Here is a 23,124-nt window from a genome sequence, read left to right on the forward strand (position 1 = left end):
GGAAAACTGTGGAGCCCTGGCGTAAGGTGGTGTTTTTGTGTTCTGGCCAATGATATGTGATTTGCTAAGAAAGCACAGGGGGAAGAAGCAGGGGTGAGTGTGAATGAAGTACATATCTGTCCACCATCACTGCAAGGTGGCTCTGGTATGTCAGGGGCTAGTGGTCACCCTCCTGCTGCAGCTGGCCCTCACTGGGGAATGACCTTGAGAGCAGTCCTAGCTGCATGCTCAGCCCAGCTGCCTTGGGACAACCCACCTCCCGCACAGAGCGCTTTTCCCGTCTCCCTGGCTCAGGCCTGATGTCAGGGGAGAACTAGCAACCTGACCCTCCTTTCCCGCCTGTTTGTGCTCCTCCTGTGTGCGCCAAAGACTTTTCCCAGAAGGACGTGATGCTTGGCAAGTTCCACCACTTTCAGCACTTGGCTGAGCTGTACCACGGCTACCACGCCATTCATCGGTACACGGTAAGGCGGCCGGGAGACAGCACTGGGTGGGGGGTGCCGGGCATGACTTCCAGAGCAGCAGACCTGGGGATGGACAGTAAACCCACTGGGCATGGTGACTTGCTGAGAGACCATGGTCTCCTGGGAGGTAGTTTGGAACTTTATTTTCCTTGATTGGCTGCTGCTTTGGCATGTGGCATGTGGGCTTCTGAATTAGCATGCCCCAGAGTCACATAGGCCTTTCTTGCTTTCTTAAGGTTTGGATGGTTCAGGCTGACTCTGGATTAGCCAGACACAGGGCTGTGTCTCTAAATGATCAGGGTTGGATATCCATGAGGCCCTGTCTTCTAGATGGTGAAAGTCCAGCTCTAACCCAAAGCCCAAGGTCCCTTTCTGGCCCTGCCACTGACTTGCTGTGTGACCCTGAGCAATTTACTCCCCTTCTCTGGCCCTCAGTTTCCTTTTCTATGAAGAAGATTGACTCCAGAGAGCCAAATACTTCTTTTCAGTTACTTCCTGATCTTTTAGACTAAGTTGTGTTAAATCTGCCTCCTGACCATGGGAAACAGGTGACAGGTTGTCATCGGCTTCCTTATTTTGTGTATCCTCAATCACTCAACAGTTTGGGCTTTCTCTGTGCTGATAAGCCAGAGGGTAAAATCAGTAGCCAGCCTTTACTGAGCACTTACTACATACCAGAGAGTGTGCTGAGGTCCCTGTTATATCAACGTTTCCACCTGAGATAAGTACTGTCATCACCATTTTATAGATGAAGAAACTGAGGTGCTGGTCAGAGAAATCCCACAGTTAGCAAGTAGGAGATCCAGGACTTGAACCCAGACAGGCTGGCTTTGAGCCTGTGCTCCTAGCGCACCCCCACCCCCAACTTAGAGAAGGCAAGCACTGGCTTCACCCCAGCTCTGCCATGTGACCTTAGGCAAGTCATTTACCTTGCTGTGGGCATTAGCTTCCTATTCTGTCAGGTGGAGGTAATAACAGTACCTGCTTGATGGGGTTGTTGTGAGGGTTAAATGAATTAATATTGGGAAGCACCTGGAAGAGTGACCTTAGACAAGTGTTAGCTAGCCCACTGCCCCTTGCAGTGGCTTCAAACCACTTTTCCATCAGCTTGCTCCCCCAGCTGATGCTTTGCCCTTCTTGAAGCCTTGCCTTCCACCCTGCGTACCTCCTCCCCCTCATCTGTGCTGAGATCTCGGGACATTCTCTGCCTCCAGAAAAGTCTGGAAAGAAGCCACCCAAATTAAAGACCTCAAAGTCAACCTAGGCTTGAAGTCAGGGGCCAGTTGAGTCTGAAAGTGCCTGAGCCACTCAGGAACCGTCTCTCCCTGCTCTTCATTGTCCTCGTAACCTGGGGGAGAGGGACTGGAGATGGGGGGGCTCCTCTCTAGAGCCACTGAGCTCTGCCCCAGGACCTAAAGCAGCTGGGAGCTGTGGCAGTTTCACTGCAGCTGGGGCCCTGGCTCTTCACCCCAGCTGAGGCTTCTTCATCAGGTCATTCCTTCATTCAGCAAATGCCCGCTGTGTGACAGGCCCTGTGCCGAGGCCTTGGGCACAGTCCTGAACGAGACACCGCCCCTGCCCCTGAGGCACTCATAGTCTAGTAACAGGCACTTGCAGTACAGGTCTTTCAAAGCAGATGTTTAGAGGGCTGGAAGCCTTCCTGGAAGAGGCGGCCCCCAAACCAAGAGGTAGGAGGAGAAATGGCATCCTCGGCAGCAGTCACAGCATGTGCAGGGCCTGGAGGTGGCTGGCATTGTAGAGTTTAGCACCAGGCCCAGCAGAGCAGCTCTGATGCAGATCAGGCTGGAAAGGGAAGCATCAGACCTTTCGGAGGTATGGCTTCTTTCCCAGAGGGGAGGTGCGAACCCTTTGGAGCCCCCTTCTTCCTGGGACATTGCTTAGCTTCCACACCTAGTGCAGTATACCCAGAGGCAGGCTTCTCCCTGGCTTTCACCCAGAAGAGGGTGCAGTTGCAGATTTTCTTGAGTTCTTGGAACTAGCAGAGGCTATAGAAATTTAAGTGAGAACTAAAGAGAGAATGGTGGGCTCTGAACCAAAGAAATAGTGTAAAGTGAGTCCTCACAAATTGAGACCAATTAGGGCCCAAGTCGTGGTGGCTCAGTGATGAGCATGGCCTAGCAAAACCCTTCAGGAAGCATCAGTTTATTACCATTAAGTTCCTTGGGGAGGGGTGCTGGCCTGCTTTCATCTTGTCGTCTCAAGCAGTCTCAGTTTGCACATAATGTGCCAGATTCCTTCAAAGCCGGGTATTCTTAACCTTTTATGGTCCCCTTCTAATAGAAAATTCCTTATGCTCTACTCTTTTGAGCTTATGGCAGCTTCTAGGCGCAGAAGACCTGTTCTTTTAACTAGTGTGTGTTGAGCATCTGTCTTTTTGGGCCCATGCCAGGCTCTGGGGGCAGAGGGATACAGCTGGGGTACCCCACAGCCTTGCGTATCTGTAGGCCGTTGCATAGTCAGGCTGCTGTTGGAGAGCTCAGAGGAGGCGTGGAATCTCATGCTGCAAAGGGTTAACTGCTTATAGCGAGGCTGTGTCTTAAATTGCATAAAGGTCTCCTCTTTCAGAGCTAATTGGAGACAACTTGACTCAGGAATGGAATCATTACCAGCCCCATAGGCAGTGAGCGGAGAGAGAAAGACATTCTTGGGCTCTGGACTCAGACCTGGGTTTGAATCCCAGCTCTACTTCTTTCCGCCAGATTATGTAGCCTTGGCATTGAGTCAGTACAGTGAGGATGGAGATGCTGCCCATGGGCTTGTGCTGGGGCCACACGGGACAGTGGTTGTAGGCGCCCAGCACACAGTAGGTGCTCATGGGTGGGTCTGTTGTCCAGGTGCTCATGGGTGGGTCTGTTGTCCGTTGAAGTAGCTCAGAGCTCTTAGCCTCTGCCTTCCATATGCCCAGTGGCTCAGTGGAGAAGTTCAGTCCTGGTTTTGTTTTTCTTGCGGCAGGAGGAGCCTTTCAGTTTCCACCTTCCCGAAACGCTCTTCAACATCTCCAGGTTCCTGCTGCACAGCCTGACCAAGGACACCCCCCTGGGCATCTCTAAAGTGTATCCTTTCTCTCACCCCACCCTCTGTAATGGCCCTGAGCAGGTCTTCCAGAGCACTTTCCTGGCAGGCGCATCCCCGCTCCCCAGCAGCCCTCGGGGAGGGAGGGGCTTGTCCTGCTGCTGCTGTTTGTTGGGGGACAGGCTCAGCCAGGGAGGGCCAAGGGGCCAGTACCAGGGTGGGGATCACTTTCCAGACTCTCTAGGCTGGGCCCCACAACGGGTCCCTGGCCAACACGTGGTCCAGGCCCTCAGATGAGGGTGGGAATGAAGCATAGGACGTGCCAGGCCTTGGGGCTTGACATCTGAGGTGTGTCCCTGCAGGGGTCATGGAGTACTTGTTGGGCCCAGGTGGATGGAGTACCGGAGTCCCAGGTGCTGGGCCAAATGGTAACCAACAAGACTGCCGTTTGATGTGGGAGAGAAGTGTCAGGGCCTGGCTCACTGGGACACGTGCTGTGTCCGAGGCTGGAATGCAGCTAAGGCTGGGGTCCCGGTCAGGGAAGCCTGCCTGCAGGAGGTAACATCCATCCTGTAGGCTGAGGTCCCCAGAGGCCATGTTCCAGGGACCCAGTGTATGGGAAGAGCCGGAGGGAAGTTCAGTGGTGGAGGAAGATGCTGGAGACCCCTACGAGGGAGCTGGGCTGGAGAGGCCATGGCCTGGAGGCCTCCCTGGGAGCTGGCCTCCCCTTCTCTGGCCAGGGAGGGCCACAGAAGGGCCGTGAACAGGGGAGGGGCCTGGGGCCCCTGCTGCCAGAAACTACCAGGAAATAATTCCAAATCCTGCAAGTCCTGAAAGTGATTAAAGTCATAATTATCCCCTGTCCTCTTGTAAACCTCACTGTTGTCTTGGTCCCTCCCCAGTCCAGCCGTGCCTTCTTCTGTGAGTAGGACAGCCCCAGGAGAGGGCTCAGAGGTGTTAATCACTGTGAGCTGGCTTTTCTAAATGGTTTCAGGCCGTCAGTTACATTTCAGGGGAAGCTCCTTCCAGTCAAGGGGGCCTCGGCATCTGTACCCAGTCTTTGCAGCAAGTTTTGTTCCAGTCAGTGGTTTGGCCAGACCCTCGCCCTGAGCTTCACCCTCACTGTCCCCTCGGGACGTGGAAATGGTTCCTGATCCAGTCCCTGATCCTGAGGAGTCACGGTGGTGACCCAGACAAGGAAACTCCCCTCCACATTGACTGCTGGGTTTGGAGGGACCACGCTGGGACTCTGGGGAGCAGGCACATAGGCGAAGGAGAGAAGAGGAGGTTTGGGACTGGGGCCTCGTTAGCCAAGGCTTGTCAGAAGTGGAGAGGGTCGCTACCAGACTGCAGCTGTACACATTTGAGGTGGCCTGAGATGGAGCAGAGGTTTTGTCAGCCTCGGACTGAGGAGCTCAGAGGAGGGCCTCAGAGCAGGGGAGGCTGCTCAGAGCTCGCCATGGCCTTGGCCAAGTACAGGCAGAGAGGACTGTTCTGCTCGGGAACAGGCCTCCAGGTAGGCTGGGACCAGGCCCCACCTGGTGGAGTTGGAGCAGGGGACACTGCCAGGCATCTGAGAGCCTGGCTGGCAGGCTCAACGAGGTGGGGAGAGCCATTTTTGCTGGTCAGGGTACAAAATGAGCCATTGGCAGGCCCAGAGAGCCTCAGCAAGGTTAAAATATTAATGGAAACTACACTGTCTTTATCTCTGGAAAAACCTCTGGGCCTTGATATCCGAGAAATACACTTCTATTCCACAAATGAGCAAAGCAGGCCTCCAGCTCCTTCCTGTGCTGTCCTGGCACCAGCACAGGCTGTATTCCAGCATAGGGCTCACTCAGAGGTGGCTCTTGGGCCTGGAGTGGTCTTTGCTGTCCTTAACCTGTCATTGGCAGGAACACGCTCTTCACTCTGGCCAAACAAAGCAAGGCCCTGGGTGCCTACAAACTGGCCCGGCATGCCTACGACAAGCTGCAAGGCCTGCAGATCCCCACCAGGTTCCAGAAGTCCATCGAGCTGGGCAGCCTAACCATCCGCTCCAAGCCCTTCCATGACAGCGAGGTGAGAGCTCTCCCCCTCAATCCAGAAGCTTCTCCAGACACCTTGCCTGGCCTGGCTTTGTTTGACTGGCAGCTGCCATGCTCTTGGGGCCCTGGGCCCCCCTCCTAAGTCCTGGCTTGTCATCCCTTCCCACCCGTCCCTCTCTGCCTCCTCTGCTCTGCACTACAGCCCCCGGCCCCTGAGCCCCACAGCCCTGCCTCCCTTGCTTTCTGCCTTCCTGAGGCGCCAGGTCTATTTGGCCCAGCTCACACTGCTCCCCACCCCCAGGTGGCCCTGCCCTCACCTCTTCCTAGGACCCCCTGCCCTGGCCTACCCCCATCTGAAACTAGGTTATCACTCACCAGTAAATCTGCCCCTCATTCTAATACCCCATCTGTACTCCACTCCCTCCTCCTCCAACCCAGCCAGCCACTGTCTCTTTCCCTGGCCCCTCCTTCCAGCTCAGAGCAGAGACTTGGCATCAGACAGATTTGGGTTCACATCCCAGCTTGACCATTTCCTAGCTGTGTCTCCATCTTTCTGAGCCTCGGCCTCCCCTCCTATCAAATGAGAAGGCCCATAACCACTTTCCCACAGGTGGCTATGGGGATAAATGAGCCAGCATGGGTAACATGCTTAGCACAGCTCCTGGAGCATGGTGTTGGGCCAGCAAGGTGGCTGTGTTATTGTCAGCTGCCGAGCCCTGCCTGGGAAGGAGGTGTCAGGGCAGTGAGCCCGGGGTCGAGGCCTCGTCATCTCTGTAGGCCCTGCTCCTGCTTTGCCGTATTGCAGAGCCCCAGCCAGTGCCCCCCACCCCGGGTGGCCTTTCCTCTGGGCCTGGCAGCCCAGGGGCAGGTGACGTGCCTGTGCCTTGGGCCCTTGGGCAGTCGTGCTCATGTTTTGTAGGAGCTGGTGCCCTTGTGCTACCGCTGCTCCACCAACAACCCACTGCTAAACAACCTGGGCAACGTCTGCATCAATTGCCGCCAGCCCTTTGTCTTCTCTGCCTCCTCCTACGGTGAGTGCCGCATGTGGATGGGGCAGCCAGTGCCCGGCTGGGCCACCTGTGTCCTCATTTGGAAGTGGGGGACAGTGACACACCTTCGCTCAGCCTGCCCAGACCTGAAGCACCAGCTCTCAGAGGCCCGTGAGCTGCTTGGCACTCGTTTTGGGAGGCTGCCATGGCACTTGGGTCCCAGCCCTTGCCCAGTAGCTGGCAGAGGCCTCTACTCTTCCCTCAGATGGGCATCTATCCAGCTACCAGGGGGCTGGAGGAGGGCTGAAGGCCCCATTACCAGCCTTTTACACACACCCGAGTGCACACGCCCACTTCCCTAGACGCACTGAGCACAAGAGGTGGACCTGCTATGTCTGCTTGCTCCCAGAGAAGCCTGCGCTGGGTGGGGGAGCCACTCTGTAGCTCTTGTGCCCCCTCCCGCACTGCCTGGTGAGAGCCCCCAGCCCCTCCCTTTGTGTGCCCTGCAGAGGTGCTGCACCTGGTGGAATTCTACCTGGAGGAGGGCATCACTGATGAGGAAGCTGTCTCCCTCATCGACCTGGAGCACCGAGACACAAGCGTGAGAACAAGTGGCAAGAGATCAGGAGCAATGGTATCCTGGGTGCCGGCTGCACCTTGTGTGCATCAGCTGAGCACTGGCTATGTGCAGAGTAGGAGGTGGGGGGTGGGCCTTGGGGTTGGCTGGGCCAGGTGGCAAGGGCAGGGCAGGCCACTCTGCATGATAGAGAGGTCTATGTGGTGGCAGGTACGGGGCCAGAAATGGGCAGAGAGCTGGCCAGGGTGCAAGGTGCCAGAGGGGACAGTGCGTGTCCACAGGCTAGAAGAGACATGTGGAGGGCCTTCCACCTAACCCCGGCTCCTAGAAGGCACTGTCTGTGCTCCTAGTCATGAGGGGCTGATGTGGGACCAGTGCAGCACATGATGCGTGTATCTGTGGCCCAGCTCTTCTGGTCAGGTCATTTTTTCATACACAGACAGAAGCACAGCTTGGACAGACCAAGCAAACAAAAGGGTGTAGAGAAGCCTGACACCTGAAAGGCTCACCTCTTTCAGATATTCACTCTGCGCTAACAGCAGCCGGTCTTCTGGCCTTTGGGTCCTGCTGTCCCTGGATAGCTACATTTTTAGTCAGCACCCGCCCCGCCCCCACCAGCAGCGCCCAACCGTGCATCACATCAGCCCTGCAGCTCCTCCTTGCCCATCAGCACAAACCCTGGGGTTGCCCTCACTGGAACAGCCTGGGCTGAGTGCCACCCTCAGGTGTCCTTGTGGCTGAAACTGAGTTCACAGTCCCAGCTGAGCAGGGGAGAAGGGCTTTGTTAGCACACGGCGCTGGGTCAGCAGTTCTGGGTGGGTGGGGAGCCTGTGTTTCTATTAGCTTTCAGGTGATGTCAGTGCCTGAAATGGACACACTGGAAAACCTTTTGAGGAGGAAAACCCAGGGGCTGTTTTGCAGAAGGGAGACAGATGTGTCGGCCAGCCTTTTGCACACACGCATCAGATGCTTAGGCTGGGTTGTGGCTGCCTTGTGGGGCTCCATCCTGCACCCAACTTGGCACCAGCAGCCTCCCTTCCTCTGGAGGCCTTCTTTATTGGAGTCCCACCCAGCCTGGTGGTCCTGGTGGCTCCCAGAGCAGCTTCAGCCCAGTCTGGCTGGCCTCAAGATCTGCACAAGCTCCCACCCCCTCTCCAGGAAACCTGATTGGTGAGGCCATCCCTCAAGTGCCTGCAGACCACCCGGCAGCTGCTGAGTGCTTCTGCAGAAGCTACCCAGTTTGCTGACCGTGGTTTCTGGCTGGGCCTGTCATTTCTGCCCCCACAAAGGTCTCTGCTCACCCAGCGCTTCTTGCCGGCAGAATGTGTGGGGCCATGGAAGGCCTGTCAGAGCCCCTCTCTCCTCGTCTCCTACCTGTGCCCTGGGTCGGTCCCAGTCCCTGTGTGACCAAGGCTGTCTCCTCCCTAGCCCTCCTGGCTGCCATCCCAGTCTGAAAACTGCTCCACAGACCTTGCTGCCCAGGACCATAAGGGGGAGCTTCACATGAGGCCTGGAGGGAGCGCCTGTGAGTTCAGCTGTGGGTGGGGGTGGCGCCTTTCCCTAGCCTCAAGCTCCATCCTTGACCAGATGCCTCCAGATTCCCAGACTTTGAGGCTGGACGAGACCGTGGACCCCATGGGAGATGATGACCCTTTCACAGCAAAGCTGAGCTTCGAGGTGAGGCCGCCTCCTTGAGTGCTGGGCTGCTGTCAGGAGTGGTGTCAGGTCCCCCTCCCTCACACTTAGCGTGAGAACCTTGTTCCCTGTCGGGCACGGCAGGGGGTGGCGGTGGGGGGAGTGCTGGACCTCGTCACCAGAGCAGGCCTGGCAGGTTCTCTTGAGGGACCTGGAGGGGAAAGTCTGGGGTCATCTCTGGGTCATGACCCACAAGTGTGGCTGAGTGAGGGCACCAGCACCCCTCTACCCTCTGCCCCATAGCAAGGTGGCTCAGAGTTCGTGCCTGTGGTAGTGAACCGCTCCGTGCTGCGTTCCATGAGCCGGCGGGACGTCCTCATCAAGCGCTGGCCACCACCCCTGCAATGGCAGTACTTCCGCTCACTCCTCCCTGACGCCTCCATCACCATGTGTCCTTCATGCTTCCAGGTACCTTGCCCGCTACCTGCAGCACCTCTCTGCTTTTCCATTTCCCAGATGTCCCCTTGGGGAGGCCGGGCACCTGGGAGTAGCAGATGTGATCTGTCAACGGCCAAGGCCAAGGCCCTGATCTGGGGAAAGAGTCTCGGCCATCCCTGCCCCCTCCCTCTTCTCACATGTGTTCTGGGGGCTCTGGAGTGGACTTGCCCTGACCCCCTGCTCTCTGTTCCTGCCCTGGATCCAGGAGGGCTGGGCGAATGCAGTGCACCTTTTGTGCATTATTTGTGCTAAATAAACTTCATTTAGCAAAAAAGGGGCCCCAGACCTTTCCCCCTCCCTTCTAGTCCTCAGACAAAGGTGGCCTGGATATGGTGTTTGTAGCCCTGTCTCGCAGCCAAGTCACCTACCCTTGGAAGGGCAGTGGTCCCTGCAGGCTCGGGGCTGACGGGCACCCAGAGCTGCAGCCTAGAGTCCTGGCTGTCTCTCTCCAGATGTTCCACTCGGAGGACTACGAGCTGCTGGTGCTTCAGCACACCTGCTGCCCCTACTGCCGGAGGCGCATCGACGACTCCAGCCCCTGACCAGCACCCTCAGGACCACTGCTCCCTCCCGGCTGCCTTGCAGTCAGCTGGGCTATTGAAGGAGAGTTAAACTGTCAGAATGTGTCTTCTGCCCAGATCACGTTTGTATTTTAGGGAGGGGCCTTGTGTAACCACAGAATTCCTATTTATGGCATTTCGTGCCTTGTAAATAGCACCAGGAGATGGAGAAGAGAATGTACATATATTTTCTAAGAAAAAAAAATCTGTTACTTTCAAAACGACTCTGAGTTGTTCATGGCAGCCTGCTGGAGTCCACAGATCTGTCAGACCATTAACATGTACACTTTGTGAACAGATTGCCTCAATAATTACAAATAAAAGGGCTACTTATTTTCATCAGTGTCTGCATTTTAGCAAATCTTCATATTGTCTGCAACTTAATTTCCTTATGCAAAAGTGCACCTGTTTCTAATTTGATCTGAGAGGAACATTACGTTTGTGTGCTCTTAAAATGTAATCTAATCGAAATGGCAATATGGGAATGGTAAGGGAACAGGTTTTTTAAAGAATTTATTTATTTATTTATTTTGGTTTAACAGGGCTGTATCTTGACGAAATAAAAAGATACCTGGCTCTAAAGAAAATGGCAAAGAGGCCCCCCCCCCAGGGGCTCTGGAAGCGTACCCTCCGCTTCCCAGTTGGGGCCTGGCCCCCCTCCCACCCACCTTTACCCAGCCCCCCAACCCAACCTGAGGCTTTCCTCTTCCTTCAGCTCCTGGAGCGGCTGGGTTCCTTCTGAGGCTCCCTTCCCCTGAGCATCAGCTGGGTCCAACTTGGCAGCTCGAAGGCAGATGGGAAGCTGGGGAGGGAAGCTGACATTTATTGGGGACCTTTTCTGTGTCAGTCATGTCAGTTCTCACACGGCCCTGTGCTGGGGGGTGGGGGTGCGGGCAGAGGTCCTGGGGCCCTGGCTGGGAAGTCTGTCTCTTCACCTGCCTCTCTACCTGCCCAGGAGGCAGCAGCAATCCTGTGCTTTATACAAAGTCCTGACAGCAAGAGGAAGGGAACTGGGCTGTCAGGAAAAGTGTGGAAAACCACCCTGGTCATTAGATATTGGTACTTTACAGGGCATCTTCGAAGTGGGCAGAGTGGGGCAAATATCCCCATTGGAGGGATGAAGATGGTTGGAAACCTGGAGAGGGGAGTGGCTGCAGAGGCCACACAATGGTGAGTCCAGAGCTGGCCCCCTGCCACACCCTTTCCCTGCTTCCCTCTGCATCTCTTAGGAGATGATGGAGGAGAATGAAGAAAGGGAGCCAGACAGTTGTGCCAACAGAACTCCTCCGTTGAGTGTCTAATTACTTACGATCATGCACGCTCGCTCTCTCACTAAACATTTATTAATGTGTTAGGATTTCCATTAGCGCATTACTCGAACTGAAATCACTTGCATGTGGCTGGGAAAAAGAGGGGAGAGGGAGAAAACAGCCCCACCACCTAACAGGCGTCAATCACAGTGACAGATCAGATGGTCCATGGCTTGAGGTGGGGGAGGGGCAACTTGAGACTCCAGAGAGCATCCTCTCAACTGAGTGAAAGAGATGAGGGTGTGTGGTGCCAGGCTCTGCTGCCACAGGGAAGCCAAGCTCCGGAGGCCTGGGTCCGAAGTCCTACCTTAGCACCCTGGGTGCATCAGCCGTCTTCAGGGCACCCATTGTTCTGGTGACGAGATCCAGGCTCAGTGACATTCTCTTCTTTCATTCAACGAGTATTTATTGAGCCAAGATAGAGTCACAGGCAGGCACAGTCTCTGTGAGTATAAGTGCTGTGGCCTGCTGCTCTCCTAGCCTGACCTGGACAGGGCCTGACCAGGTGCAGCTCTCTGTCCAAGGCCATCTGATGATCTATACAGGAGGCTCTCCGACTCTAATGTTGAGGTTCAGGCCTCAGTCTGTCTAATGACCCTGATGGGGTCATGCTGCGGTAAGGAAGGCACCACGGGGCCTTGAGACACCCACCTGGCTCAAAGGGGACTGAGGCCTAGAGAGAGGAATGGCTGCAACTCGACCTGACCTCTGTCTCCAAGTCTTCAGCATGGTTCCCACATTCTTGGAAGGAGGAAGGGGAGATTGGGTGGCCCAGAAAGAGCCCCTGGCCAGACCTTAAGTGGACCTGGATCTAGCCCGGCCTCAGCCAGCTGGGGTCCACCTCTTCCCCCAGTGCAGCAAGTGAAGCCGGGAGCCCCTTATGGCTCTCGAACAGGTGGGCAGCTACCCCGTCTCCAAGGCTACTGCCTGTGGTGGATACCATACAGCCTTCCACGTGTGCCAGCCCTGCTCTCTGGTCAGGTAGGAGCCCCAGCAGAGAGGCCACCCATGGGTGGGGCTCTCCCCCTGGGCCAGGTACCTCCCTGCTACTCCTCCACCCAGACTCCAGAACATCTTCCTAGAATGGAGCCCAACCATGCCCCTACCCTGCTGGTAACTTCAGGAGCCTCCCTGGCAGCCAGCTCGCACCCAGACTCCCAGGCCTGCCTCCTCCCCTGCTGCCCTGTCCCCAGGCCCTGGAGCCTCTAGACCAGCTGGCCTTCCTCTTGGACTCTTGCCCAGCTGTTCCCCTCCCTGGGCTGGGGCCTCCCCTCCCTCCTGCTCTGCATCTCACTCCCCTGGCTCCCATGGCAGGTGCCCCTTTCATGGTTATTAGTTTTTCCCTTGTCTGCTGCCTCCTGAGACCAGGAACTCCTTGAGGACAGGAACTGTCTAGGATTCATCTAATTGCCCCCAGGGCCCAGCCCAGGCTACATGTTGGGGTGGGAGAGGGAGTGGGAAGGGAGAAGAAGGAAGGAGGAGGAAAAGGAAGTGGGGAGGGAGGATGAGAGGATGGGAGAGGGGAGTTGATCTCTTCTTTTTACCCTTTGACATTCTCAGCTCCATTTAAGAGGTCGCTCAGCTGTGGTGACACGGCCAGTGGGGCTAAGCCAGTGACTGGAGGCTAGGGAGGAGGCCGAGAAGGAGGACAGGGAGGAGGTGGAGGCTGCTGACCAAGCGGCACCTCCATGCAGGGGCTTAAGGGCTATTTGTGCGCTGCCCACTAAGCCATAATCCTTCACAGCCAAATGGGAGCCCTACACCTGGCCCCGCCCCGGCCCCACTCCTCACATCTTGTTCTCTTGTATTCATCCTGGCCAGGAGGAAGGCCTACGGGGCAGTGGCTCAGAAGGACACCCACACTTGGACCTGGCCCTCAGCCTGCTCTGTGCCCCTCACTGGACAGCCTGACCATAGATGAGAACTCCAGCTGGAAGGCTAGACACCTGGCCTCTGTTGAGGCTCTGCTGAGCAGCCTCGTTTCCCTGGGGATCAGAGGGGCTGAGGCTTCCTGACAGGGCCAGGAGCAGATGTTCCTTCATTGGACAAATGTTTATTGAGCACCTACTCTGGGCTTTAAGCTCAGATACAGCAAAGAACTGACCCTGCCTTCTAGAGAGAGATGGGCAGGAGTCTGGAAACCAATAAGAGCACTGCTGATGGTAAAGAGTACCCAGCAGGAAATGGACAGGGGGTGGAGAGCTGGGGGAAGCTCTCCAAGGCTGTGAGTTAGGAGCTGAGACCTGAAGGCAGTTTGGAAAAGGGTGACACTTGCAGCAATGCCCACTGATCCAGAACAGGAAACTGAGGTGGGAGGGCTGGGCCCACCTAGCCTTGTGGCTGCAGAGCCTCTGTCGTAAAGGACTGAGGAAGGACCGGGAGCCCTGCACTGTCAAGTCCCAAGGTCTGTGAGCCAGGCTCTGATGGGGCAGGCAGGTCAGATTTACCCTACAGGTGGGCATGGATGCCTGGAGTTTCCTAGTCCTAAGGAACTGAGAAGGGAAGCAGGCCTTCCTGTGCTCTCATGGGGACTGAGAGCCACAGCCTTGAGCCCCGGTGCCACCCCAGTCTGTGCAACTCAGTTGGGGGCCTCTTCCTCCACCCCAGTGCAACCTTCTTTTGTCTTTGGCACCATGGTATGAATGACAGCAGGTCTTCCTGAGAGCTATCTTTGGTGCAGGGGAGGGAAGTGTGGCCAGGCAGCTTTGTCACCTGCCTCGGGCAACTCCCTGCCAATTGGGGGCCTTGGTCTCTCCCCACCTGCAAAATTCAGCAAGGAAGGTCGGAGTAGGTGACTTCTAATGACCTTGCTGCTCACTCTGTGAGCCTGTTCCTCGGAACATAAATTGCATTAAAACAAAAAAAAAGTTGAGAGTTTATGTTGTGGCACAGTGGAAACAAATTCTACTAGTATCCAGGGGGACGCAGGTTTGATCCCTGGCCTCTCTTTGTAGATTAAGGATCTGGTGTTGCCGTGAGCTATGGTGTAGGTTGCAGGCATGGCTCAGATCTGGCATTGCTGTGGCTGTGGCTTAGGTCAGTGGCTACAGCTCCAGTTTGACACCTAGCCTGGAAACTTTCATATGCCGCGGGTGTGGCCCTAAAGGCAAAATAATAATAATATAATAAAAATAGACCTGCCTTACAGAAGAGAATTCTGTCATGTCAGAGATGGCTTTTAATCCTCCATCTCCTCACCTTGTGAATGTGGGATCATCAGACTCTCACAAAGAGTGGACCCGAGTCCTGGAGAAGGGGAGCATTTCCTGACATAACCTTGATCCTTCCCCTCAGTCCACAAACATTTGTGGAGCACCTATTATGTGCCAGGCCTTGGCATACTTCAGTGAATGAAAAAGAAATGCCAGCTCTTTCAGGTTCAGGGCAATGGTTTACATGGTCCTGCTTCATGCTGAGGTGGGCGCTGGGACCCCACAGTGAGCAAGATAGACCCCAGCCTGCCCCCAAGGGCTGGGAGACAGACAGAAAACACATGAATGGAATTTGAATGAATAGCTTCCAAGCTGTCATGAGCATTGGGAAGTGACAAGCAAGGTCCTGAGGTTGAAGGTTGAGGGCTGAGCCCAGCTCACATAGGGTGGACTGGTCTTGACCCAGGGTATCCAACATCTATCTGGCTACCAGGGCCTGCATCAGAATCAAACCCTTCACCTTGACCTCATTAGCCATGGGCCTAATCACTAGGCAAGCGCCTTACCCTTCAAGTGCCACACCTATCTCTTGCTCATTTCCCCAAAGCACATTGCATCAGGCTTCAGTGCAGAAGCCTGACACTGCCCGGGGCAGCAGGGGTTTGGATCCCCAGGTGGGCTGGGGAAGAGAAAGGGCAGGAGAGGGCTGAGGGGTGCGTCTCAGAGACTGAGATGCCTCCCTGCTCGCATTGTATTCCCAGCCTCAGGGCCTTTGCACTTGCTGCTCCCTCTCCCTGGACATCTCCACCCCTAGAACTCCTTCCATCATGGGGTTCTCAGAGGCCTTTCTGGGCTGCTCTAGGCAGCTGTGTGTTTGGAGGGTCACCCTCTGAACCTATCCTTGTTTTATTTCATTACTTGTTCATGGGGCCCTCACTACCCCCTCAGATCCTTCCTGTAGGCAGAGACTTGGGCCTTCTTGCCCACTGTGTCCCCCAGAACTGAGCCCCTCCATTTACCCCTGGAACTCATCCTGCTGTCCTGGGATCCGCCCTCATGGCATTTCACATCACATGGCATCCAAGGCCCCTGTCCCAGTCCAGCCTGACCTGACGTCTCAGGCTGTGCCCTGGGTGCTACAGTGTCAGCTAGTCCTATTTCCAGGGCCCACCTGCCCTTCACACAGGAGTGTCCGAGACCACACTTGCTGTGCTCATTGCAGAGACCTGTGCCCAGCACGGGCTTACCACCATCCTCCTGGATGCAGGGTCTTGTCTCGGGAGCCCTGAGACCCTCTGACTCCTCCCTACTTCTGTCACTTCCCCCTCCTTCATCCCTTCTTCCATCTTCACTCCTTCAGTCCATCTTTGGGGACTGTTGAGCCACCTCTCTGTCCCTGAGACCTGCCCACCATGCCTGATAATGCCCCTGGCACTAAGCTCTACCAGAATGGCCCCAGCCCATGTGTGGCCCCAGGCCAGCTGGGCCCTAGGCCTCTGCCAGCCTTTGTCTTTAGTCAATGCTATCCATCCCTACTTGGTGACCTGGCAGAGGGCCTCCTTCCCAAAATGTTGCCTTCCTGGATACTTCCTGCATGTAGACCACCGCCACCCCTGGATGGGGGCTGTTCTTGCCATGGGAGTCCTCCTCCTTCCTCAGGCTTCATGTCCCCAGTGGCCTACACATAGATGTTTGTTGAATGAGTGAGCAAGGGAATTTCAGTTCAATGCAATAAATGCTTATTGAGCTACCGGGAGATGCCGAGCTATGTGTCTGGCATTGGGAAGGTCAAAGCTGGCAGGACCTGGCCCCTGCCCTTTCGAAGCTCATAACCTGGCAGATGGGTGAGGGTCAGTGTCTGGTGACTGGCTGAGCCAGGAAGGAGTAGGTGAGGGGCTGAGAGCAGAATAACCCGAGCCTCTGCCCTCTGAAAGCTCGTGGTGCAGTTGGGAGGAAGATAAGGCTTGCTTGCACTAAGCCAAAAGGAAGTGGCCATGGAGTCAGAGGTCCCAATGCCAGGCCAAGGCCACTGGCTGAGACAGCAGAGATTCCTCAGGGAGAGGAGAGTTGGGCCAGGCTTCCGGCCCTTTCCCAGGGTCCCAAGCATCTCCTCTCCCTGCCCACAGCCTTCCACCTCAAGTCACCTTGGCCCCTCTTGGAAGCCAATTAGGCCCCAGTTGCAGCCGTGGGGATTAATATGATTAATAACGCCCCCAATCTCCCAGGTGCTGATTCAGCCCAGAGCTTAGGGAGGGGAGGTCACTTTATAATGGCCTGGGGGGGGCGGTCAGAGCCCAGAGTCGTCTAGCCGGAGCCCTGCGTGGCCGAGCTCAGGCCTCAGCAGCATCCTTGGGTTGGAGCAGCTGCAAGGCAGCCACAAGGGGCCGCAGCCATGAATGGGACGGAGGGCCCAAACTTCTACGTGCCTTTCTCCAACAAGACGGGCGTGGTGCGCAGCCCCTTTGAGTATCCGCAGTACTACCTGGCTGAGCCATGGCAGTTCTCCATGCTGGCTGCCTACATGTTCATGCTGATTGTGCTTGGCTTCCCCATCAACTTCCTCACGCTCTACGTCACGGTCCAGCACAAGAAGCTGCGCACACCCCTCAACTACATCCTTCTCAACCTGGCAGTGGCTGACCTCTTCATGGTCTTCGGAGGCTTCACCACCACCCTCTACACCTCTCTGCATGGATACTTTGTCTTCGGACCCACAGGATGCAACTTGGAGGGATTCTTTGCCACCCTGGGCGGTATGAGCTGGGATGCCATGGGGGGGGGGGCAGGGGGAAAAGGAGCCAGGAGCATGACAGGAATCTGGGCACAGCCCCAGCCTTAGGGGTAGTGGCTGACAGGCCATTATCCAAAGCCCTCAATCAACAAACACTTCAGTGATCTGAGCCAGGCTGCCATTTGTTGAGGGTGGGACAAGTCAAGGGCCTTGCTAGGGTCACATCGTGGCAACAGCAAAGCTGAGTTTCAAGTCTCTGTAGCCCCTCAGGCCATGTTCCCTTTCTCCCCGGAGGAGCTGTGTGGGGTCAGACCCATGCCAGGCACAAGGATAGAGCTGGGCAGGAGAGACCCCTGCATGGGACTCCCCTCCTGGGCAGGACGAGGCTTCCCAGTCCTCCAGTCTAGACTTTGCCTGCACTGGGCGATGGGCTCAGACCCTACCCCAGCATCTATCAGACTTGGTCACAGCCCACCTCCAGCCTGTCATGGTTGAATGCGGAGCCATCCGTAGGGAGACTTTAGACCCGTGTGGTTATCTGTAGCTTCGGGTGGTACTTTATTTATTTGTCTTTTTAGGTCCACACCAGAGGCATGTGGAAGTTCCCAGGCTAGGGGTAAAAATGGCTGTGGGCTTACACCACAGCCAGAGCAATGCCAGATTCGAGCTATGTTGGCAACCTACACTGCAGCTCATGGCAATGCCAGATCCTTAACCCACTGAGGGAGCCAGGGATTGAACTGGCATCCTTATGGATACTAGTTGAGTTCATTACTACTGAGCCACAATGGGAACTTTTGGGCAGTACTTTTAAAGTATTTTCTTTAATGGAAAAACTGAGTGCCTCAGACCCATTAAGTAGGTGAGAAAACTGGGGTGTGGAGAGAGGAAGACTCAGCTGATGATGTGGCAGGGCAGTGACCAGAGCCCTGGTCTACTGGCTTAGCTCCAGGAATGTCCCACTGGGGACACAAAGCCTGTTAGGCAAGCAGGAGACTCGGGAGGTCGTTACTACAAAACGACCAGGATGATGGGAGAGCCTAGTGCCAGCCACAGGGATGCTCTGCCTCCCGCATATATCCAGGATGTTGCCTCATCCCCATTCCCAGGGATTGTAGCCATCACTGGGTGTTTGTCACCTTCAGTGACACACATCACCCAATCTCAGGCCAGAAGAGTGGCACATATAGGCAGGCACGCCTCTGCCAAACTGCTGCCCTGGAATTCTCACTGGTGTTCCCTCTGACTCTCAGAAATGTCCCATTGTGGTTGGCCAATGCTATGGCCACCTTCTCTCTTGAGTTTCTGGGGTTGGGGGCGGGGTGGGGGGTGTTGTTCAAGGAAGGTGCCTGAATTCCATCATTTCTTACTTCTTCTCTGAGCAAAATTGTATCCAGCTTCCTGGCTCCTAGGCAGGGGTCCCACATGCCCAGGTTGTTTCATTTCCCTGGAAGGGAGGCCTTCCAACCCCAGCTTCCATGAAACAATGCCTCTGCTGTGCCCTTCAGATGTGCAGGGCACATTGCTCTATAAAAACTCCCTTTAGAGCTCCCAGTCCAGCCATGACCCTGTGACCTGATTTTTGTGTCCCTCATGAACCCAGAGCTCTAAATTAACTTCCTAGGACTTACTCTGGACCCCTGGGCCCCTCCACTCAAGGACCTTGCCTTTCTTACCATCCTCTCTCCATGGAATAGGAGCTCTCTGTCCTTAAGCAGCTCCAGGCCTGGGGTGAGCTGACCAACAGCTGACTGCCTTACAGGTGAAATCGCCCTGTGGTCCTTGGTGGTCCTGGCCATTGAACGGTACGTGGTGGTGTGTAAGCCTATGAGCAACTTCCGCTTCGGGGAGAACCACGCCATCATGGGCCTGGCCCTCACCTGGGTCATGGCTCTGGCCTGCGCTGCGCCCCCTCTCGTCGGCTGGTCCAGGTAATGGTACTGAGAAAGGAAGGCAGGGTCCCTGGTGCTCTTCAAAGGGCCCTCCAGCCAGGCGGCATCTGGTTCTAGGCCCCGAGCTGGCAACTGTCATGGGGTTGAGGTTTAGGGTGAGGAAGAGAGGGTTAGCCCCTAATGTTGCTATGGGGCTGGTGCCACCTTCTGAGTCCCCATGTCAAGGAGATTCCAAGACGCCCCAACTGTTCACCTTGGCTGTGCCCCTAATCCTCAACTAAGCCAGGCCAGGTTCCAATCCTCTTTGGTCTAGTGCCTTCTGACCTTAGGTCTCAGCACCTGGGAAGGGCGAACATTCCTTGGGCACGTATGACACTATAGCCCCTGGGAACTGGTCCCGTCCAGCTTCTAGGCCATCAGCTCTAAATGGGACTGAGATTAAGAGGGGGGTTGGGCAGACAGTGGTTTGGGAAGGTGGGCTAGTGACACTGTGGATTTTCCACTGCTTCCAGGAAACTCCCATCTCGCTCCCTGTTCTTCCTCTTGGTCTTTTCGGGGCTAATGTTTTGTCCCTTGCTGAATTTGAGCCCATGAACTCCGGCCCCCTTCCCTGGCTCCTCCAGTCTCACCCAGTTACGTCCTTGTAGGCACAGCTAACAGACATACGGATTTTCTGAGGTTGGTCCAGTCATTCTCCTCTGAAGTCACTGAAATGTCCTAACCACACCCCCCTGGGGCCTCTTGTTTCCAGAAACTGTACAAAGATCCCTTAGTTACCCTGTGGGCCCCTCTTTGGCCTAGAAAATGCTGTTACGGTTTTGTCAGTTAAGACCCGGGTTTGTACAAACTGCCTCAAGTATAGAGCTTGGGAGTTTTTCCCTTGTCCCCACCAACCTCTGCCCTGCATGGCCCAGGGCCTGGCCTCCAGCCACTGGGGGCCGTGGGCCTGGTGAAGATGCCATGCGAGCAGCGGGCAGTGGGCAGCGGGTGAGCAGTGTGGGGCACTGGGAGGGAGAGACCGGAAAGATCGAGGTCTCACGGCACCAAACAAACAGTGACACAACACTGTTTGCACGGGTGCATTTGAATCCCTCTCAGTTGATTTGACTCTCACAGTCACACAGCCAAGGAGAGGGTTTCTCATCCCCATTCTACAGCGAGGCCCAGAGTGAGACCGGCCACAGAGCAGGTGGCCTGGCAGAGCCCGGACTCTAGTCCTTGGGGCCTGTTCCCAAGTCCCTCGCATACACGTCTCCCTTTGCCCCCTGCTGTGCCATGCCCTCAGGTACATCCCAGAGGGCCTGCAGTGCTCGTGCGGGATTGACTACTACACACTCAAGCCGGAGGTCAACAATGAGTCCTTCGTCATCTACATGTTCGTGGTCCACTTCTCCATCCCCTTGGTCATCATCTTCTTCTGCTATGGGCAGCTGGTCTTCACAGTCAAGGAGGTATGGTTCCTCGCGGGGCACTGGGGACGTGTGCATTGATTGGGCGGAGCCAAGCCCCTGTCCCAGAGCAACCCCACTCTGGACACCTCACCCTGTGTCCCCACAGGCTGCCGCCCAGCAGCAGGAGTCAGCCACCACACAGAAGGCCGAGAAGGAGGTCACTCGCATGGTCATCATCATGGTCGTGGCTTTCCTGATCTGCTGGCTGCCCTACGCCAGTGTGGCATTCTACATCTTCACCCACCAGGGCTCCGACTTTGGCCCCATCTTCATGACCATCCCAGCCTTCTTTGCCAAGAGCGCCTCCATCTACAACCCCGTCATCTATATCATGATGAACAAGCAGGTGCCTGCTGGTGGAGCGGGAGGGTCCAGGTCCTCTAGGCCACGGGAGGACAAGCCTAATCCTTGACAGGGCTTCAGTCATCCCACCTGCAAAATGGGTAGAGTTGATCTCCCCCCTCAGCATGGGAGTCATCTGGGAGAAATGCAGGTTCCTGGGCCCCACCTTGACCTGCTGAATCAGAAGCTCAGGGTGGGCCCAGGAACCTGCATTTCTCACTAGCCCTTCAGATGACTCTGATACTGGCTTGAGAGTGAGAAGTGCCAGTTCATATGGTTCTGGAGGCCTGCTTTAAAAGTCCAATAGTCAAAGTCTTAAGCCTGGGAACAGGTGCCAGTCTCTGCAAAGCTGAAGAGAGAGCTAAAATGTCTTGAGCTGAAGGATGAAGGATAAAGCAGTCCTTTAACAGAAACCAGTGGTCTCTCTGTAGAATCCAAAATCCAGAGAAGAAAACATGGAGGCAGACATTGGTTCAAATCCCAGTACTGCTAGTTTCTAGCTGTGTGATCTTGGGCAAGTAACTTCCCTTCTCTGGGCTTCAGTTTCTTCACCCATAGAAAGGGTGAACCTTAAACTCCTGGGTTCCATGAGATAATTCACAGATGGCCCCTGGTATACCAAGGGCAGCATGGACAGTCACCAGTGATGGAGCTCCTCAGCTTTGGTCCTGGCCCCTCCAGGTGGGGTTACGGGGGCTCAGTCCCTCCAGGGAGCCCTTTGAGAGGGGAGTGGAGGCCAGAAGGGCCAGAAGCAGGAAAGGGGTGGAGGCACATCTCACCAGTTTGCCACCTCCCCTTTGGGGGCCCTTGACCTTGACTCACGCCCTTCTTTCCAGTTCCGGAACTGCATGCTCACCACGCTCTGCTGTGGCAAGAACCCACTGGGTGATGACGAGGCCTCCACCACCACTTCCAAGACAGAGACCAGCCAGGTGGCACCAGCCTAAGCCCCGCCAAGGACTCTGCGGCTCTGCGGCTCTGTAGGAGTCTCCCCACCCCTGCCCATCCCAGCCACAGCCACCCCACCAGGAGCCGCACCTGTCAGAACCAGGTCACACAGGGTCCCTGAGTTTCAACCAAACAAACACAAAATTTAATGAGAGAAAAATATGAGGCTCCTCACTTGGTGGGGGTGGCAGATCTGGAGTCCTAATTTCTCAAAAGCTGGTGGGATTTGTACCCCTCCCCCCAGTTCGTCTCTCAGGAACACAAGAACTCTTGCTCTGGAAAAGTGTCCCAGCTTAGGGATAAGTGTCTAGCACAGAGTGGGGCACATAGTAGGTACTTAATAAATGCTAGATGGATGACGGGAGGAATGAATGGGAAGTGAGTGGAGAGATGAATGGGCAGGGAGAGCATGTCTGTCCTTCGCAAGCACCTTAGCAGCAGGAGCAGCAGCCACTCATCCTCGGCTCATGAACTTGAGCACAAGTCTTTCCTTTCCTGGGCCTCACTTCCTTCCCCATAAAATGGAAAAATGGAAATCCCAAATCCCCCCACGGCTGCTGTGAAGATCAAATGAGCATTGTGTGTGTGTGTGTGTGTGTGTGTGCACAGGCTCGCATGCCTGCGTGTGTGTGTGCACAAGCACTTTGTAAATGGTAGAGAGCTGTACAGATTGTAGTTAACATTATGAATACTATCAATTAATATAACTAATGCAATACTATGATCATTTCCTATTGATAGTGACCATTCTGAGATTGGGCACGGCCCTGAGCATCCAGCCTTGGCAGGTTTTTAAAAATTAGTGGGGACTCAGCATTTGGGATGGAAATCTTCTAAAATTAGGTTGTGATGATGGTGTACAACTATTAATATAATAAAATTCATTGAGTTATTAAAAAAATAGCCAGGGGGTTCCTGCTGTGTGGCACTGCGGGCTAAAGTTTTGGCATTTTCACAGCTATGTAGATTGCAGCTGCTGCTTGGACTCGATCCCTGGCCTGGGAACTTCCATGTGCCACGGGTACAGCCAAAAAAGAAAAAAAAAAAAAAATCCAGGCACCAAGGCCAGACTAGGGCTGGGGGTTTTGGGCCACAGGGAGGGACAGTCAGGGAAATGCAGAATGCAGTCATTGAGAAAACAACAAACACGGAGAAAACAACATCGGGGGACTGGAGTTCTGGGACCAGGGTCTCACCTCCAGCATGGAGCCCTGGGCCTGGGGCCACTCCTTCCCAATGCATTCTGTAGAGGAACATACTTTTCTCTCAGCTTCTAGAAACCACTTGCTCTCCTGCCCAGCACCCAAGCCACAGCATCTCTGGTACGGAGCTTCTAGAAGCTATGCTCACCCTCCCACATTTAATGAAGTGCTGAGTCCCCAGTGTCACCCTTGTCCCAGAGAGCTTAGAAACAAAGAGTGGGAAATCTAGCTGGGCCTACCTTCCCTGAGGAGGTTCACAGGTCTCAGATTTCGGCTCCCTTGCTGGGTGAGGCTTCAGTGGCCCCAGGCCATT

At 55.3% G+C, this 23,124-nt stretch overlaps 2 protein-coding genes across 2 annotated transcripts in view; both read left to right on the forward strand.

The window, feature by feature from the left end:
* The window catches only part of IFT122 (intraflagellar transport 122), a 73,353-nt gene extending 63,231 nt beyond the window's left edge, over nt 1-10,122 (forward strand). The window contains 9 exon segments of the mRNA XM_021069363.1: nt 370-464; nt 3,438-3,538; nt 5,393-5,558; nt 6,444-6,555; nt 7,023-7,097; nt 7,100-7,147; nt 8,688-8,767; nt 9,029-9,193; nt 9,676-10,122. Of these exon segments, the coding sequence (XP_020925022.1) occupies nt 370-464; nt 3,438-3,538; nt 5,393-5,558; nt 6,444-6,555; nt 7,023-7,097; nt 7,100-7,147; nt 8,688-8,767; nt 9,029-9,193; nt 9,676-9,765 (932 nt within the window). The 3' untranslated portion in view covers nt 9,766-10,122.
* On the forward strand, nt 16,638-21,711 carry RHO (rhodopsin). Its single transcript, NM_214221.1, is given in 5 exon segments — nt 16,638-16,998; nt 18,739-18,907; nt 20,154-20,319; nt 20,426-20,665; nt 21,498-21,711. Coding segments are annotated over 5 exon segments (1,047 nt in total). The 3' UTR covers nt 21,609-21,711.

Source organism: Sus scrofa, chromosome 13 (genome assembly GCF_000003025.6).
Source record: "Sus scrofa isolate TJ Tabasco breed Duroc chromosome 13, Sscrofa11.1, whole genome shotgun sequence".
Classification (NCBI taxonomy): Eukaryota; Metazoa; Chordata; class Mammalia; order Artiodactyla; family Suidae; genus Sus; species Sus scrofa.